This window comes from Phytophthora parasitica, assembly GCF_000247585.1.
Source record: "Phytophthora parasitica INRA-310 unplaced genomic scaffold supercont2.12, whole genome shotgun sequence".
NCBI classification, from domain to species: domain Eukaryota; phylum Oomycota; class Peronosporomycetes; order Peronosporales; family Peronosporaceae; genus Phytophthora; species Phytophthora nicotianae.
Window position 1 is genome coordinate 306134 of NW_008648998.1, and position 17836 is coordinate 323969.

A 17836-nucleotide genomic window follows, 5' to 3' on the forward strand; every position below is an offset into this window, starting at 1 on the left:
CCCAAGACAGTTTAGCAAAAGAGGTGGGTGTGTCTCGCTCGGTGATCTTCGATCTGTTGTTCCTCTCCAAACCGATCTGGAGAGCATATCATCTTAAAGGTGTGGATAGTACAATGTTGCACTTATTTCGTCCCGGAGGAAGTAAAAGTTAAGTCTGTGCGGCTTTTACGGCCCGTAAATTACGGGAATCTGATCAGTCATATTGATTTGAAGAACGAACGAGATCACGTGTAGGTATTAATGCCGGGCCCTCCTTTATTTCGGATATTCTCTACATAGTTCCCCGATGTAAAGCTTATACATGATTCGGGAAATTAGGATATTCTCCCGAATTGGGGCAGAAAGGTGATCTTCTACTGAGACTCCAGCGTAGTCCAGATACTAATATATTCCGATATGATACTTGGGATTGTTTAGAGTACTTTGGGATATATAGAAGTCTTATTTGTATATCGTACTTAGTTATGTTTTCACAAAATGGATGTGCCAAAAAAAAGAGTCATCGAGTCTGTACAGCTCGGCCTTCTATTTTCCTAGAAGACTAGAAGTCTAAGCTACCACAGTTATACGATCAGTAGAATGTTCGTCTGTCGGATTTTGTTTTGTGGTTGCTATAAGCAAAGAGTCCGATTTGTTGTCAGTCGAGGTCATCCCTTATGAATAAGAATCGACGTTAGAGGAACTTTGGATCCGGGAACAACCTCAAGGTTTTGGAACAAAGAGAAGGGTAAACTTCTTCGCTCCAAATTATGGGAGTAGACAATCTGCCGGGATACCTTGTGGGCCCGGCAGTCAAAGTGCAAAGCCTAAGCGTAAGGGGGCAAAGTCCGTGTTGAAATGAAGTTTGAGGAGTGAGGCAACGTTTGGTAACACTCGATGTGTAACTTATCAAACGAGAGCGCATCCTACAGAGTATGATCTGCCTGGTGCGCAGCTAACAAAATAACTCACGTACAAAAAAAAACTGCGCTTCAAAAGGTTTGCGCAGAGAATATTTCATTTCTACTTGTTGCGGTGATGGCGACCACCCACGTAGATAATCTTTCATATTTATCAGCAGAAGAGAATGAAACACATGCCCCCTGTATTCAATTGAGACAACTACAACTTATACAACTGATGTTACAACATGTAGTCACGGTTCGCCCACTCCTTCTCTATATGTCTCGCACCGCGATCATCATTGTTGAATTTGCCCTTATGTTTAGGCTTCGTATTTTGACAACCGGGTCTACGTGTATGCTCAAGCGGATCAACGTCATCCTTCGTTATTCCACTACATGTAAACTTAAATATCGGAACCTACCGATAATCTATCCGTAATTATTATTCAGATTATCGTTGTACCAGTGGTGGTGCTCTTTATCTTACTATCGTCACTACATGCACATGTACTTGCACAAATTTTATCTGCACGATAATTTGTATCCTGAGAAAAAAAAAGTATCAGATAGAACGCCGTATACCAGTAAGCCTATGTCCTAGGCCTGAGTGTAGCACAGGCTACGCATCCATATACAATGTAAGTACCAGCTAGCCCCAGATACGAGTTGCAGTTGTGTGAAACGGATCGTCTACGGCTGCGTCTGAGTATCGGCAATGCTGTTGACAAGTAGATGTGCATAACAACAATGCTATCTAGTAGATTCTACAGGAACGGCGTGTATCGCACAACTGTGATCACACTATAAGTTCATAACGACAGCGATGTTGACACGAACGGCGTCCAACCAAAGGACTGAACGCCCAGAAACGCCTCCGGCGCCAACTAGAGTAGCAAGTACGTGCAGCAGACTCGCTTTACCTTTTGACAGGAGATACACCTCGGCATACCTGTAGGGAGCTTCGGCAACTCCCCCTTCCGTATCTTCATTCTGCAGCCACTACACCGAGTGGCAGTATCGCTTTTTTATATTTCTACGTTATCTTAAAATATCACATATACTTAGGTTCACGTAGAGAATCCTACAATGAGTACAATTCGGGGCTACTTTGCTCTTATAAGTAGTTTCTGCTCTAGCGAACCATTGCACTGCTAAAACACAGCGATGCATCCATGTATACCACAGCATGGTTTTTTTTCTTCGACGGAATTGTATTACTGCTATTAGTACTTGTTGGACATTGATGTAAAAGCCAGCCTACGTGCAGGCGACCGGAAGCCAGACCCCCATGGATTTTATGGAAGTGTCGAGTCGACATTATTGAAGAATCCAGCTAAAACTCCTCAAATATACTTTCACTCTTTCCTTCTCGCGCACAAGTGCCCAGAACAACAGGTTATGAGCCCAATGGGCAACGGCTCAGACGCAGACGCTGCTACGGAGGCAGTCCCCGCCTCCCCCATCGCCCACGAAAGGGGCGAAGAGCTAGAAGAGGAGAAGGTCACCCTGGACCCCGGCGCGCTCGCGGCCCTCATAACCAAGCTCACGGCCAAGGTGGAAAGCTTGGAGAGGTCGCTCGAGACGCACCAGCAACAAGCGGCCGTTACGCCGCCCGGCACGGGGGCAGTCTTCGGGCAGAGCGTGTACCGGCAGGCGCTACAGCATGGCGGCAGCCTGGGTATGCAACGCATGCAGATGCATGAGCTCGGCGCTTCGAACTTCGGTATGGGTATGCAGACGCCTGGTGTGTACGGTGGTCTCGGTGCTGGGCAGCAGCCAGGAGGCACGCCATTCCAGGCTCAAGGAGCAGTGCCGCCGCCGCCACAGTATCCGCCGCAACAACAACCAGCTGCGCAGTATCAAGCGCATCGGCCGCCGCCGCTGCACATCAACGAGAGGGTGCCGCCGGCCAAGGACGCCAAGATCTACATGCGCAACTTCGACGGCTCTGAAGTCTACAAGGGACTCGGAAGCGGCTTTGAGCAGTGGGCTTTACTGTTCATTGAGCAGATCGAGATGGCGGAGCAGGCGTGCGGGTACACCTGGTCTGAGCGGTACAAGGTGAACAAGTTCGGCCAGCACTTGCGCGGGAAAGCCGAGTTCTTCTACCAGCAACACATCATGCGCTGGTGGGCCACGCAACCGACACTTTGGTTCGTGATGGAGCAGATGCACATGTCGTTCAAGAGGACGCTCTCGACGCAGCAGGGAATGAAGCTGTTCGGAGCCAAGAAGGACCCGTCGCGATCGTGGAACGAGCACTTCTTGTACTTGAATGCTCTCATGATGGCAACGAACGCTTCACCTACGCTCGTGCTGGAGAACATTGTCAAGTACGCGGACCCGGAGTTGAGACACGCGCTAATGGCCAAGTGTGACATCACGCGACCGGATGCCCTCCAACAAGCGAATGAGCTGGCGGTTTGGGCGCAGATGATGTCCGATGAAGACCGAGCTCCAAAGCATATTGGCAAGGAGGTTGTGAATGCGGTGGCTGAGACTCAGCAAGAAACTCGGCGATGCCACAAGTGCAAGCAGGTTGGACACCTAAAGAAGAACTGCCAGGAACGTCTGGCCGGAGATGGCAAGAACAAGGCAGTTAGATTTGCGCTTGCGGCGAGCAGCGGGACTTCGTCCGTGGACGCCAATAGCTGGATACTGGACAGTGGAGCTAGTCGGCATCTCGTCAACGACCCCTCGCTGTTGGCCAATGCAGTGGAGTGTTCTGATGAAGACATCTGCAAGCTGCCGGACGGTCGGACGATGGATGTCTCCAAGAAAGGAACGGTGGTCTTGAGAGCAATGGTCAATGGCGTCGCCACTGAGGTGGAGCTTAGTGACGTGTACTACGCACCAAAGCTCGCGCAGAACCTGATCTCGTACGGCCGACTGATGACCAAGGGTTGTTCTCTCCTCAAGCGCAACGGAAAACTGGCGTTGATGAAGGACGACGACGTGGTGTTCTACGTTGACGTAAAGCACAACGTGCTCGTGGCCAGACTCGAGTCGGTAGTCGCGAACAGTACCGGAATGGAGGAGCTGATCATGAATGTGGTGGATGCGAGTACAGACGCAGTCTCGCCAGCCGTCACTACGGATACGTTGATGGGCTTCCACGCACGCTTCGGACACCTGGCGCTGGACACCATCGAGCGCATGGCGAAGGACCCCGCATCTGGCATCAAGATTTCTAATCGAGAGCGGAAGCCGTGCTTGGTGTGCGCCGAGGGCAAGCAAACTCGGGCGAGACAGCCGACTAAGGATACGGGCAGGCACGCACCGATCGACAAAGTCGGAGGAGTCATTTGCAGTGACCTGAAAGGCCCAATGACACCGCTCGACCGCCAAGGCAACCGATACATGGTAAACTTCGTGGATCACAAGTCGAACTACTGCAGGGTGTTTATGGCAAAGAAGAAGAACCAGGCTGCAACGAAGTTTGAGGACTTTCTAGTCGAGTTCGAGAAGCGGTTCGGATGTCGCGTACACGTTCTTCGCACGGACGGAGGAGGAGAGTACCGTAACGTGGACCTCTTTTGTAAAGAGAACGGAGTGGCTCGTCAGGTGTCTGAAGTCGGGAACCAAGCTGCAAACGGCAAGGCGGAGCGGATGCATCGCACAATCCTCAACATGGCTCGCTGCATGGTTTTTGGCGCAGAACTACCACTCAGTTTCTGGGGAGACGCGGCCGAGTACGCCGCTTACGTGCTAAACCGAAGCTCGTCTCGTGCCAATGAGGATCGGAAGTCCCCATTTGAGGTGTTGACTGGGCAAGCGCCCGACCTCCGCGACATCGTCGTGTTTGGATCCAAGTGCACAGTGTTCCGCGACCCTGGGAAGCGCGCCATGAAGAAACGTGCGTGCGAGGGCGTTATCATAGGCAAGGACGAGTCGACCAAAGGGTACAAGGTGTACCTACCTTCGGAGAAGAAGGTGATCGTCACGCGCCACGTGCAGAACATCCGCACATTGGAGGAGAAACCAAACGGGAAGACACCAACTGCCCAAGCGTCCACGCCGACAACTCAACCGGCAGCAAGTACCGCACCCCGTAGATCTCGTCGGGCACGTCGCAAGCCACGTCGCCGTGCTGAGGCCGATGGAGAAGTTGACGTGGGCGAGTCGAGACTTGCTACTGAGTCTGTCGCACTGACTGTCTCCGAAGCCGACGACACTAACTCGCATGCGGACGACCCAGAGCCGAAGAACTTCAGGCAGGCGCGGAAATGTGCCGAGAGTGCGCTTTGGGCTGCAGCTGAGCAGGAAGAACTCGCTGCCCTACAAGCGAATAACACGTGGAAGCTGGTCAAATGTGAACCTGGAGCCGTGCGCTTGCATACCAAGTGGGTGTACAAGAAGAACCGAACGGGCACGGGAGCGATCCAGCGTTACAAGGCTCGTCTAGTCGCCTGTGGCAATGAACAAAAGTTCGGCGTCAACTTCTTCCTCGTGTTTGCGGCTGTGATCACGATGACTGGAGTCAAGTTCATCTTCGTCATAGCGTTCGTGTGGAAGGTACCGGCCAGGCATGGCGATGTTCCAAACGCGTACGTAAAGGCTACAACGGAGGAGGGCGTCGCGATATTGTTGTTCGTCCCGGATGGACTCATCATCACTGAGGAGGAGCTACTGGCGCTGGGAGCTGAGAGCGTTGATGAAGTTGGACTACTACTCGGTCAGAGCCTGTACGGATTGAAGCAGGCTGGACGTCTTTGGCATGAGCACCTGCATCGCGTACTTGTCAAGATTGGGTTCACGCAGTGTGTTACGGACGCGTGCTTGTACTTCAAGGCCGACAGCGGTGGAATGACGGTCGTCGGGACATACGTGGACGACTTACTGGTCACTGGCACGGACGAAAGCAGGGTTTCGAAGTTCTTCGATGACATGGCTGTCCTGGAGCTCAAGGACCTCGGAGTCGCCAGCAACTTCCTTGGAATGCGCGTGCAGTATGACGAACACAGCGGTTATAAGTTTGACCAAGAAGCTGCGATTGTGGAGATGCTCACCAAGTTTGGGTTGGAGAAAGCGAATACAGTGCGAGCACCGATCGGAGGAGAGGCTCCGGCAGAAGCCGACATGGCGATATTGCTTCCACTCGGGACTAAGGAGCTGGCAACGACGGAGCCGACGGTTACCAGTTTCCAGTCACTAGTGGGCAGTCTGCTGTGGATCGCGAGGTGCACACGCCCGGACATTATGTTTGCTGTGCATTGTGCAACCCGACGGACTCATGCGCCAACAATGGCTGACTGGAAGTTGGCTAAGCGTATCGCCAGGTACTTGAGTGGCACCAGGTCGCACAAGCTGAGCATGCCAGGTGACGACAAGGCCAGGGAACGCCCGCTACGACTGTGTTCTTACACAGATGCCGACTTTGCGGCCGACAAGGATGACCGGAAGTCTGTGAGCGCGGCGATCGTTCAAGTGAACGGGATGACGGTGTCGTGGCAGTGCAAGAAGCAGAATTCGGTGGCGCTGTCTACAACCGAGGCTGAGTACGTCGCTGCGACGGTCGGCGGACAAGAACTGCTTGGACTGAAGGAACTACTGAGCGAGATGGACATCGAAGTCAAGCTACCCATGGACATGCTGATGGACAATCAGGCGGCTATCGTGCAAGTGCAGAGTGAAACCAGCTCGGCCAAGGCGAAGCACGTGGACGTAAAGCTCAAGTTTATCCAGGACTTTGCCAAGAAGGGCATTGTGTTGCCAGAGTACGTCGCTAGCGAAGAAATGCTCGCGGACTTGCTGACGAAAGCGCTGCCGGCACCACGGATCAAGGAGCTAAGGGAGAAGATCGGACTTGTCGACGTCGAGTGATCCAGGAACCCTGAGGCTCTGGGGAGGAGTGTTGGACATTGATGTAAAAGCCAGCCTACGTGCAGGCGACCGGAAGCCAGACCCCCATGGATTTTATGGAAGTGTCGAGTCGACATTATTGAAGAATCCAGCTAAAACTCCTCAAATATACTTTCACTCTTTCCTTCTCGCGCACAAGTGCCCAGAACAACAGTACTATGAATGGGGCTAGCGAAAGAAGACAACTCATGTTGGGGGCAGACAAATTTACATGTTAGCCACAAGTGAAAATACGATCTACTTGAAGTACATCTTTATTTTGTAGATCCAATTGCGGGTAAATAAAAGGAAGCGACCAACCACGAACAAATATTGTTTTACGAGAGCAAGCCCTTACAATGCAGAACCACAAAGGAATTATCACTCCATCTTAATCGGCATTGCAATGCACGTGGTGTAGTGTTGTAAGTGCCAACGCGCCGACGCCGATCCCAAACATGAGGAGGTTAACCAAAAACTGGCCGACCGACTTGACACGTAGAACCCCGGGTAGCAGGTCAGTGCCTGCAATGTACACAAGCGTTCCCTATTCACAAAAATATATAAGTAAAAACCACATTTCAGCCAGAAAAATAACAACATACCGAGCCAACAGCGAGTAGAAGTCCCATAGTCTCGTTCGTGACGGGCACAGCAGCGAGTACGACGATCGCTCCGATGAAAGCCGACAGCGCGCTAAGGAAGTTGAAGAGTACGGCTTGGAACGGTGTGAAACCGGACTCAACGAGGATGATAAAGTCAGCGAATTCTTGCGGTAACTCGTGCAGAATGGCCGAGACCGTGACGGACACGCCAAGCGAGTCATCACAGGCGAGGAAGGCGGTGGCGATTAAAACACCGTCCACGAAGTTGTGGAACAGGTCGCCTAGCAAGATAATGTACGCCATCGGCTTGATAGTATGCCAGTCGACTTTGAGACTGAACGTTGATGCACTCAGCATCTTGCTGCGTGACAGAGTAGGCGTGCTTTCCGCGTTGTAGTCACCAGTCTCAGGTGTTCCTGACTGTTTGCCAGCATCAGACAGCGCGTTGACTGGAGAGCTGAGGGTCGGGAGGTGAGCGTGCGTGTGAGACTCTCCCCCTACAATACTGACCCAGAGTTCCAGTGCCATCTCGACGACCATCGCGACGACGAAGCCGACCGTGAACATCATACTTAACGTGAGGTCCATCTGGCCGTATTCACTGTAGAACTCGATAGATTCCGGCAATACATGCAGGAAAGCGGCACCGAATAATGCGCCGGCTGAGAGAGCGATCATCGCATCCATGACCTTGGTAAGGACGTTGATACGGAGAATCAACAAGAGGATCCCAACAATCGACAGCACAGCTACGATCGCCACGGCGGCCATCGTCTTGACCCATACAGACGTTGAAGCACTCCGGGCAGCAGACGTTCCTTCATCTTCTTCTTCGCCTGCCATGGTTAATACTATTCCGACTTCTTGTCCTTCTGCGTCGAGCACTTGCATGCCAAACTCCTCGATCGCATTGTGCTGCATGTGGAACGCGTAGTATCCAGCTTCATCGACGACCAAGTTGACCGTCATAGGCTCCGACGCCAGCCGCCGGCCATGGCCGTCTGCGCCGTCGCAGTGGTCGATATGCCACGTATTGTTCGGGTTCGCCTCGCACTCGGCTTGAAGCGCTGCGAGCTCCTCGGCATTGTTACGCTGCACCACATAGAGCAACTGATCGGTCGGTGCCATGTCACGCGACGCCTTGACAACGTTGCGAGGCAGCGTCACGTCTTCCAGGAGACTTGTGGACTTGTCCACGGACGCCTCCAGATCTTCCTGAGTGACGGTATCGGTCACTGAAATGTTCAGCGGCAACACAAACATTGCCATGTTCTCCGTGTTATTCGCAAAGGAGACCGTGTACGTTCCGTTCTCCAGTGCCATTGCCATTGACAGCTCCCACGAGACGCCCCCAGCCGGGCACGAAGCTGTCGTTCCGGCCGTAGCGATACATTCGACACCTTGACTCTCGTATCCTTGTTCGCAGTGGCAATGGTTCCCATGGAGTTCACCGTGGCCACTGCATACGTCTTGTGCCGTAGCAGGCAACAAGATAGCCAACGTGAATGCAATGAGGGCACGGAACAAGGGAGGCATCTTGGATAGGGAAACTGGAAATGACTGATCGCTGGCAAGGTACATGTTCGCACGAAGTCCGTAGGACTAGAGTATCTGAGACTTTTTGTCCGACGGCGGTAACACACCCACACTGGAGTCCAGTCTGGACTCCAGTGCTGGAGGCCAGCGAGTCCACTGGACGTGAATGCACATCCGACGGCGGGAGATTAGAGATTAAAGTAGGTTAATCAAGTTGAACTGGTGACATCATGTCACTAACACTGTACCACGTTTGTCCGACGACGGTGGTCGAACAGCGAGTTCACCTTCGTTCGCGTATCCACCAAAGTGGCGGCCATTTCGTTGGGATTTGGTTTTATCATTTTCCAATTTTCCACCAAGTTCAGTCTTCACTCTCTATAAAATGAATCCGCTCGCCGTCGCTACGATCGCTCTGGCTACTGTCGCCACTGCTGTGGCTCAAGACTCGCACTCACACTCGCACTCTTCGGAGTGCACGGCCGAGGCCATTACGTCGGCGAGAAACGCATGCGACTCGGTCGCCGACGTCTCGCAGCTGAAATGTGACAACGAAGCGTGTCATGAGGCTCTCCACTCGCTCGTAGAGGACGAAGTGCGCCAGTGCTACGTCGACCTGGGCCTCGGCCCGGTCACTGATCTGGATTACTACGTTCTGCTCGATGAATTCTGCCACGGGGACGGCGCCGATCCGGCCGACTTGGCGGCGACGGGCTCCACTGCTGCTACCAACTCGACCAGCTCCGGTACTGGCGGCACATCTGTGGGCGACCATGACCATGATCACGATCACAGCCACGACCACGATCACAGCCACGACCACGATCACAGTCACGACCACGATCACAGCCACGACCACGATGAGTCCGCCTCGGCATCCGCTTCTAGCTCGTCAGCTTCGACTGTCGCTCAATCGCTAATGGCTCTGCAGCTGGTGGCCGTTGCCGCTGTGACGTTGCTCGTGTAAGAACCTCGAGCAGATAACTTGCCTACCCGTTCGAGTGGGCATCGGCAACTATGAGTTTAATATAACATTTTGAGACGTCTTGATCCCACGTAATACTACGTAGTAGAATTCTTGATACTGCTACAAAAAGTCTAAATACTACATTACAAGTTCATGTGCTCAGTACTACTCTACAGCAGTGTGAATAGTATTAGTACTACTACAAGAAGTACTTTACTACGTAAACTAGATTTTAATACTGTAATAGGCCGCTTTTGCACTGTACATCATTCTCACACACTATTATGTGTTCATTTTACACTTGCCCTCTCAACCAAGCATATCGGAGACCATGTACGCTGGTGTGGACAAGTATGGCGGTGCACTTGTAGGCGAGGGTCAACCTGACGGTAGTGCATCGAACACGACAACTCATTCCTCTGGATTATCACTCGAAGATGCGATCGAGACTGCCGCCGCAGAAGAGACCGTGGTAGTGGACGTGTCCTATTCGTATTTGGAGGACGAAGATGACCCAAATTCCGTGGTCTCCGGTGTGTCCAAGGTACTTCTGTCCGCTCAATTGAACCCCGAAGCCGGTGGACTTATGTGGGTCGAACAAAACAGTCCGCAAGAGGCCTACAAGAACGTTGTAGCCATGTCTCAAATGACGTCCATGCTGCGGGATAAGGACCGCAACGACTGCTACGACCGCGGCATCAAGCGCGCCATCGCCAAGTTTAAAACCGAAAAGGGTCGTGCCCCGATAGTACTCGACATCGGGACTGGCACCGGATTACTATCGATGTTTGCAGCTACACACGGGGCCGAGCACGTGTACGCATGCGAGATGTTTGTGCCCATGGCCGAAATCGCCGAACAGGTTACGGCGGCCAACCATCCTGGCACGATAACGGTCTTCAAACTGCGTTCCACAGATTTAAAGGTCACACCGGATAAGATACAGGATAAGGATCCCAACACCGTATACCACCTCCCTCGACGTGCTGACATGCTAGTGTCGGAGCTCTTCGACTCCGTATTACTGGGCGAAGCGGTGCTGCCTACGATCCGTCATGCCATGCAGCATCTACTGACTCCAGACGCTGTTATTGTACCGGAAAGGGCCACCGTGTTCGCTCAGGTTATTGAGAGCGAGCCAGTCTTCCACTTCAACAGCTTCGAAGTACAGGATAAGACCACTGGTCCAAAGTTGGCTAGAAGTGACACGGCGTGGCAATGTGAAGGTGGCAAACCGGCACTGCCGGTGCATTTCCAATCGCTAGAGAACGACTCTACGTTTCTGACGAAGCCGACGAAAGTGCTAAGCTTCGATTTCACAAAGCCAACGACAGGCGCTGCAAAGTACCAGGAGACTATAGTCGATGTGGTTACGGCTGGAAAGGTACAAGCGGTACTCATGTGGTGGGAAGTGAGTTTCGATGAACACAACAGCGTCATGTACTCAACGAAGCCAGATGCTCAGAACTGGCAGGATCACTGGGTGCAGGTCGTTTTCCCACTAGTGGGGGGCATTCAGACACAGGTTAAGGACAAGCTTATGTTGCGTGCTCACCACGATGACATCCGTATCTGGTTCGACGTCGAATCTTTGCCAGCCAAAGACTCGCCTAAGAAAGCCAAGCGTACCGTGGTCAGTGAGAAGCCTCCGTGCACCTGTGGCCTGCATCTCATCTGTAACGCTGAGCGGATCTCAATGCTAACGGACACTGCACGACGTGAAGCTTACAACTCAGCCGTGGCTTCCGCAGTGGCTGAACTGACCAAAACAGAGCCTCTGCGTCCGATTGCGTGTCTGGACATCAGTGACGGATCTTTGGGAGCGCTTCTGGCTGCTTCACACAAGCAGGTCTCCAGCGTCACCTCCATCGAGTCCAAGGAGGTATCTGCGCGGATTTTCGACCAGATTTTGACGTATAATAACGCTAACGCCGAGGTTCTTAACAGCGGTGTTAAAGGGCTACTGCCTGAGCACCTGAAAGACGAACCATCGAGCGTGGATCTGCTGGTTGGTGAACCTTTCTACTACTCGATGCAGAATCTTCCGCTTTGGCAGGCATTCAACTTCTGGCTTCGACGATCAGCTGTGGATGGATTGTTGCACCCGAAGGCTCGTGTGTTGCCTGCTAGGGCGAGAGTGTTGGCGCAAGCTGTGCGATTCAAGCACTTGCACCAATGTTTTGGAGCAGTGGGAAATGTTTCAGGGTACAACCACAGTTGGTTCGACCAGTTTCAAGACGAGTACTACACCCGTAACTTTCCCTTTCCTGCGTATATGTACCCATACGAACAAGCCTCGGAGGTTGTCGAACTGGCAGCGATGGATTTCACGCAGACAGTGCACACGGTCGCTACGAAATCCTCGATTAAGGTTAAGGATCCTGCAGCGAATGCTGTGATTGTCTGGGTCGAATACGACTTGGATGGTGCAGGCAAGCACGTGGTGGCTACAGGCCCTGCTGTACGATACGCAAAGCAGCTCATCCGCTTCCTCCCGCCTGTGTCACATGCAGCTTCTGGTACTGCATCGAACCGTATGGTCGAGTCAAAATTCTGCTTCGACTCACTGGAAGGTACGATCGATCTCACCTTTGAAGCGAATTAGACAGACAATAAATGCGTATGTGTTCACCTATTTCCGTTTAAACTCGTCTCGTTGGTCTACTGATGAGTGAAGCACAGTCATGCTGACAATTGCGGCTTGCGAACGCCAACCACGGTACATATAGATTTTTGTTGCATTGCAGACTGCATTGCAGACTGCATTGCAGTGTGTGGAAAAACTTGGGATACCGTATTTGTATAGAAAGTACTACACGTCATAAATACCAGTATGTGCGGATTCCTAATTCTTCTAAAAAGACGTAAAAGTGATTTTTTTTAAATTCTTTTAATGCATAGATCATGAAAAAATTATAAAAATAGTATCTTTGCATAGGCAAATATTTATTTTGCGGATGACTTGTAGTCGCCAAAATCAATTGGTGATCGTCATTCTGATAGTGACAAAAGTCTGTGCGGATACGTGTTATTTAGCTTTCAACTGGGTTAGATAGGCCCTGTTGTATATTAAAAGACGCAGCTCGTTACGTACATTCGCGAGGTGCTTTTAGTTTGTCTGGAACGCAAGTGTGGTATTTGCTAGGATACTGACTTCACCGCGGTCGACCACACGCACATATTTTTCAGGAATGAATGCTATTGTTTTAGGCACCTTGCCCAAACCAGTTTACCGAAAAAAAGTCGAAATAGCACCAAGTTCAGCAGGACCCAAGGAGGACCACCCACCGGTGAGCCGAAAAAATCTCTACCGGTCGGAAGGACTATTTACCACATGGTGATGGCCGCCTAAAGCGACAGAATTGCCAAACAAGGTCAATAACAAGCTAACGGTTGATGCTGTGGCCAAAACGTTGCATTATATACAGCATAAATCCCACCTTGTGGTATACTTGGAGCAGCAGGATCTTGAACCTCTCAAAAAGTCACAAAATCTTTCGGTATAACTGGATGTTGTAGCAGTAGCTACAGAGCGCTGTCGTTGCTGGGATTGTGCCCAGCAACACCAACACTCGAGAACTTGTAACTACAGAGGCAGTTGTGAAACTGATAACCTCTCACCGAGCATGCATACGAAATGAGAGTGAATAGGGTATATTACCAAGAAGCTCAATACATCTTTACTTCTACATTTTCATTGGAGCGACACAACAAAGAATTCTTTAGCTGGGAAGTCGCGTCCAGTATGGAAGAACCTGACGAAGCGATGGTGCCAGTCTCCGTCGGCCGGATGCCCATCGCAGTCTACCCCCCCCCCCCTATGACCGAGCACGAACTGCGGCTGACGCAGGAGACGACTACCAGGACGGCGGTAATTCAGGGGAGCGAGGCGAGACGTCAAGTAGAAGCCCTGGCACATCATTCAGCGGCAGCACATCAAAGGGCTGCCGAGCAAATCGGCCAGGTGCAACGTCAGCAAGATCAACTTGCTGCACAGACTTCAGAGTACTTACAAGCACAGAACGACCGACAGACGGCTCTGATTGAACAGCAACAGGAGATGCGGCGTCAAATGGACGAGCATCACCAGTACCTGGAGGAACAGTACAAGGTGCTGAGAGAGGCGGAAAGGGCGGTTGGTATTCAAGGCCAGAGACTCAAGAGCTTGGCCGAGGCTGTCCAGCTTCACTTGCAGGCTCGGTTGGGTGCGTTCGCTCAAAGTGCAGCACAACCACCGGAAAATCGACCAACGAAACAGACTGCTGTCACTGTGGTAGCAGAAACGAACCTGCCTGTACCTCCAATCTATAGAGGAAGCTCTAAAAAAAAGAAAAAAGAGACTTTATGGATAGTTACGCGATATACACACGGCGCATCCAAGCGTTGAATCAAGGAACACAGGCCAAGTTTTTCGTGATGCCTCTCAGTGCTTGCATTGAGCAAGGCACGATGGTTCGGATTTGTGGTTTCGAGCTTTTCAAAGAGGAGAAGGACGTCACGGAGGCCGAGTGGAGAGATTACTTTTTGACCGCGCGTGTACCTAATAATACAACGTATAGGACTCTTGAAAAAGAGGTGAAAACTTTATGCATGGACATTGAGTTACAAGATGTTGAGTCCAGACTTTCTCGTTTGATGGCCGAATTTTACGAGATAATTGGCCGACTCAACATGGAAGACGTCGTTCAGACTGAGCCTAAAAAGGTCGTGGGATATTTGGTGGATGCACTACGCCCGCACCCGTTTAGGCTGCCGTAAAAGACCAATTGAGCCGCCAATGCCACAAATCGACCAAGTCGGATCTGGCTACGTTTCTGAAGTGGCTGAGAGGGGAATTGGAAGGATTTATGCGGTTCGAAGCTCATATAGCGGCGCCAACCCAGCCGAAGGGTGGGAATAAGCCAGCTCATCAGCTTAATCCAGGGAAACGAGGCTTCGGACGGTCTCAGGATGATAGTAAAGCTCAAAGAGCTGACGCTCACCAACAAAAGAAAAGTGACGAAAACTCCAAGCAGAAAAGTAGCCGAGTTAAATTGCCGAAGAAGTGTTTCATATGTGGTGATCCGACCCATGGAGTGTTTCAGTGTCCTGATATCGCAAGTCCATTGGAGGCTAAGGAGATTTACGAGGCAACTACTGGGAAGAATGTCCTAAAACCAATCTTAGCGGTGACTCCTGTAGATTCCAAACTGGCGACGCAGCCGTCGACAATTCCGTGTACTGTCATGGATATTTTGGAGACCGAAATCACCCCAGATAGTGCTGCAGAGGTTTCGATCGTCACTAAACACTACTAAAGAGACTAGTAGCTCAAGGAGCGTGGCTAAATAAAAAGGATGTCACTGGAAATGCAGCTGTGACGGGAGTGGGCGATAAACCAGTCCCGGTAAAGAGCAAAGTGCAGCTGGATCTACGGTTTTCGACACCCGGAGGCCCATTGGTTCTACGAAATGTTATCTTTTGGGTGACAGAGGGTAGCCTACCACCAGGTGTGGGTGATTTACTGTTGTCAAAGTGGGTAATGGAGAAACTAGGGTACAGTCCTGGAAAATAACTCGCTGCAGCACAACAAGTGAGGGCCGAATGGGATATGAATGACGTTGATGATTGTCCAAGTGGTGCTGTGGCTAGCGTTCTCGTGTATGCTGGTGCCATGGAGACTCCAGCAGCCACGGAAGAAGAACGAGTGCTGGGAGAAGAGGAAGATCGTACTTGTTTTCCTGAATTCGTGAGTGATAATGACACTGAGAGAGAGGAGGTATGGGCAATCCTCCTGGAAAAGGTGAACGAAGCTCGTCAGCTGAGTGAGACTGCTGACTTTGTGGAGGAGTTGGAGAACATTATAATGAAGTTCATTGATGTTTTCCGTATCTTGATTGGCCGCGATCCACCGGTGGATATGCCGCCCATGGAGGTGACTTTAAAGCCTAGTGCTGTTCCTACTAAGTGCAAAGCGCGCAGATACTCTCCGGTACACCGTGAATTCCTTAAGAAGCACGTTGAGGCACTAGTTGCAGCTGGATTATGCTATCGTGCTTTCTACTCAAAATTTTCGTGCGCGGTTCTTCAAATCAACGCGCAGCAAATCGCGCAAGCCTGTACAACTAAATAGTTCATGTGTTTAGAGAGTATATGTGTGTACCACACAGAGATGCTGCTGCAGAGAACACTCTAGTGCAATCTAGGTTGCACCCCGCCAGCAAACAGTTGAAGGCGGCAACATGGCTGTTGACGTTGGCCAGACTGACACTGCTGTTACAGCAGCTACCAGCAGCAACCAAGGCCGCGAAGCATCACGTTCGCACCAGACACCGCCAGCAAGTTGGCGTCACGGAGCCGTCCAAACGGCGCCAAGGTCAACGCCACCCCCGACGACTCGTGTGTCGCCATATCCGCTGCGCGAGCGAACGCCACCTCAACCGCTGTCACCGTCAGTAACACCGGCCCGTCGGCAAGCTCGAGTTTCGCTTGATTCTTTGCTAGCTGATGCAGCGCATCAGCATCGATCGCAGCTTGTGGTGCAGCCTCTCGTGAAAGACACCGTCGGAAGTCGGGACTCTTCAGCCAGAATGCTCGATGTTTTCGCTGCTAATGGAGTCACGTTTAGCGACATCATGCATAAAGTCTGGGAAGAATTTAGAGGTCGCGTGAAGGGACTAGCGATAAAGGAAAACGACACCTGGTCAATCGCTGAACCAACGGAAGCAGCATGGTACAAGGCGATGCATTTCAAGTGGAATGGACACCTTGTTCAATCGAGGCTCCTACCAGTGCCCTAACGGGTTCCTTAGTTTGTTTCTTCGCCCTCACAAGTCTTGTGATGGCGATGAGCGGCACCTAGTCGCCGTGAGGGAGCGCTTAATCAGCCTTGTTCGCTTTGGTCTGCAGCAAGCAGCCTGGGTGCAAATCATTTCCTCCAATCAGCTCACGCTGTTGATTTGATGTCGATTTGACGAACCCCGCAAAAACGGCAAATTTAGACGAAAAGCAGCATATCGGAACCCGAAAAGCAGGTGGTGTTCGCCTCCCCATGTCGTTAACAAGCCAGAGGCTGGAAGTCATCGCATGACTGTCGACGTGCGAGGTCCAAATGCCTGTGTCGAGCAAATTGTCTGGCCCATGCCGATATTGGAGGTGGTGTTCGAGCAACTTCGAGGCTCTTCAAGATACTTTTCGCTCGATTTCTTTAAGGGATTCTGGCAGTTTGCAATGGCAAAGTGGTGCCAGGAGATCTACTCAATTCTGACCGACGAAGGCGTAATCACACCGACCAGAGTGTTGATGGGCGAAACCAATAGTGTGGCCTACGTTCAGTCAACGGTACAGGAAATGTTTGCAGAGGTTTTCAATGACTTGATGATCTGGATTGATGATTTACTTAAATGCAGTGATAGTGATGAAGGATTGCTTGCATTACTGAAGAAGGTGTTAGCAATTTGTGCTGACAAGGGGCTCAAACTGAATCCAAAGAAGTGCAGCTTTTATCAACGAGAGGCTTTATGGTGTGGACGTGTCGTGTCTGGTGATGGCGTTCGAAATGATCCAACTCGGATCGAGGCTCTCACAAATCTTCCTCCGCCAACTATTGGTCAAGAGTTGCAGCAGTTTGTCTGTGCTCTGAATTGGATGCGATCTTCGCTACCTGCATTCAATAAATTGATCGATCCATTGACGAAGTGCATGGAAAAGTGTACGAGAGGGCTGGCGGCCGCAAGAAATCGCAAGTACGAGCGGTCCAGCTTTCCGACGTGGACTGGAGTGATGTGGAAATTGATTGTCTCGATCGGTGCAAGGCAGCATTGCAACACGCGGTGCAGTTAGCACATCCAGACCCCGAGAAACGTCTTTCGGTGTACACTGACGCTAGTGATGAGCACTGGGGCGCAATGATCACGCAGATTCCACGCGACCAAGCACACAGGCCGCTGAGTGAGCAGGAACACCAGCCACTTATGATGCTGAGTGGCTCGTTCACAGGTGCAGCGAAGCGGTGGGCAATTGTT

At 51.4% G+C, this 17836-nt stretch overlaps 3 protein-coding genes across 3 annotated transcripts; 2 read left to right on the forward strand and 1 right to left on the reverse strand.

The window, feature by feature from the left end:
• Positions 1 to 6987: 6987 nt before the first annotated feature.
• Positions 6988 to 9061, reverse strand: PPTG_07487 (hypothetical protein). Its single transcript, XM_008901766.1, has 2 exons — positions 7331 to 9061; positions 6988 to 7272 (listed from the first exon to the last, which is right to left on the reverse strand). The coding sequence occupies exons 1-2, from the start codon at positions 8909 to 8911 to the stop codon at positions 7117 to 7119; spliced, it is 1737 nt and encodes a 578-aa protein (XP_008900014.1). The 5' UTR covers positions 8912 to 9061; the 3' UTR covers positions 6988 to 7116.
• Positions 9062 to 9168: 107 nt separating this feature from the next.
• Positions 9169 to 9833, forward strand: PPTG_07488 (hypothetical protein; the record flags this gene model as incomplete). The annotated part of the gene is made up of 1 exon (XM_008901767.1): positions 9169 to 9833. The coding sequence occupies exon 1, from the start codon at positions 9252 to 9254 to the stop codon at positions 9831 to 9833; it is 582 nt and encodes a 193-aa protein (XP_008900015.1). The 5' UTR covers positions 9169 to 9251.
• Positions 9834 to 10127: 294 nt separating this feature from the next.
• Positions 10128 to 12513, forward strand: PPTG_07489 (hypothetical protein). The gene has a single exon (XM_008901768.1). The coding sequence runs from the start codon at positions 10165 to 10167 to the stop codon at positions 12436 to 12438; it is 2274 nt and encodes a 757-aa protein (XP_008900016.1). The 5' UTR covers positions 10128 to 10164; the 3' UTR covers positions 12439 to 12513.
• The last annotated feature ends 5323 nt before the right edge of the window (positions 12514 to 17836 follow it).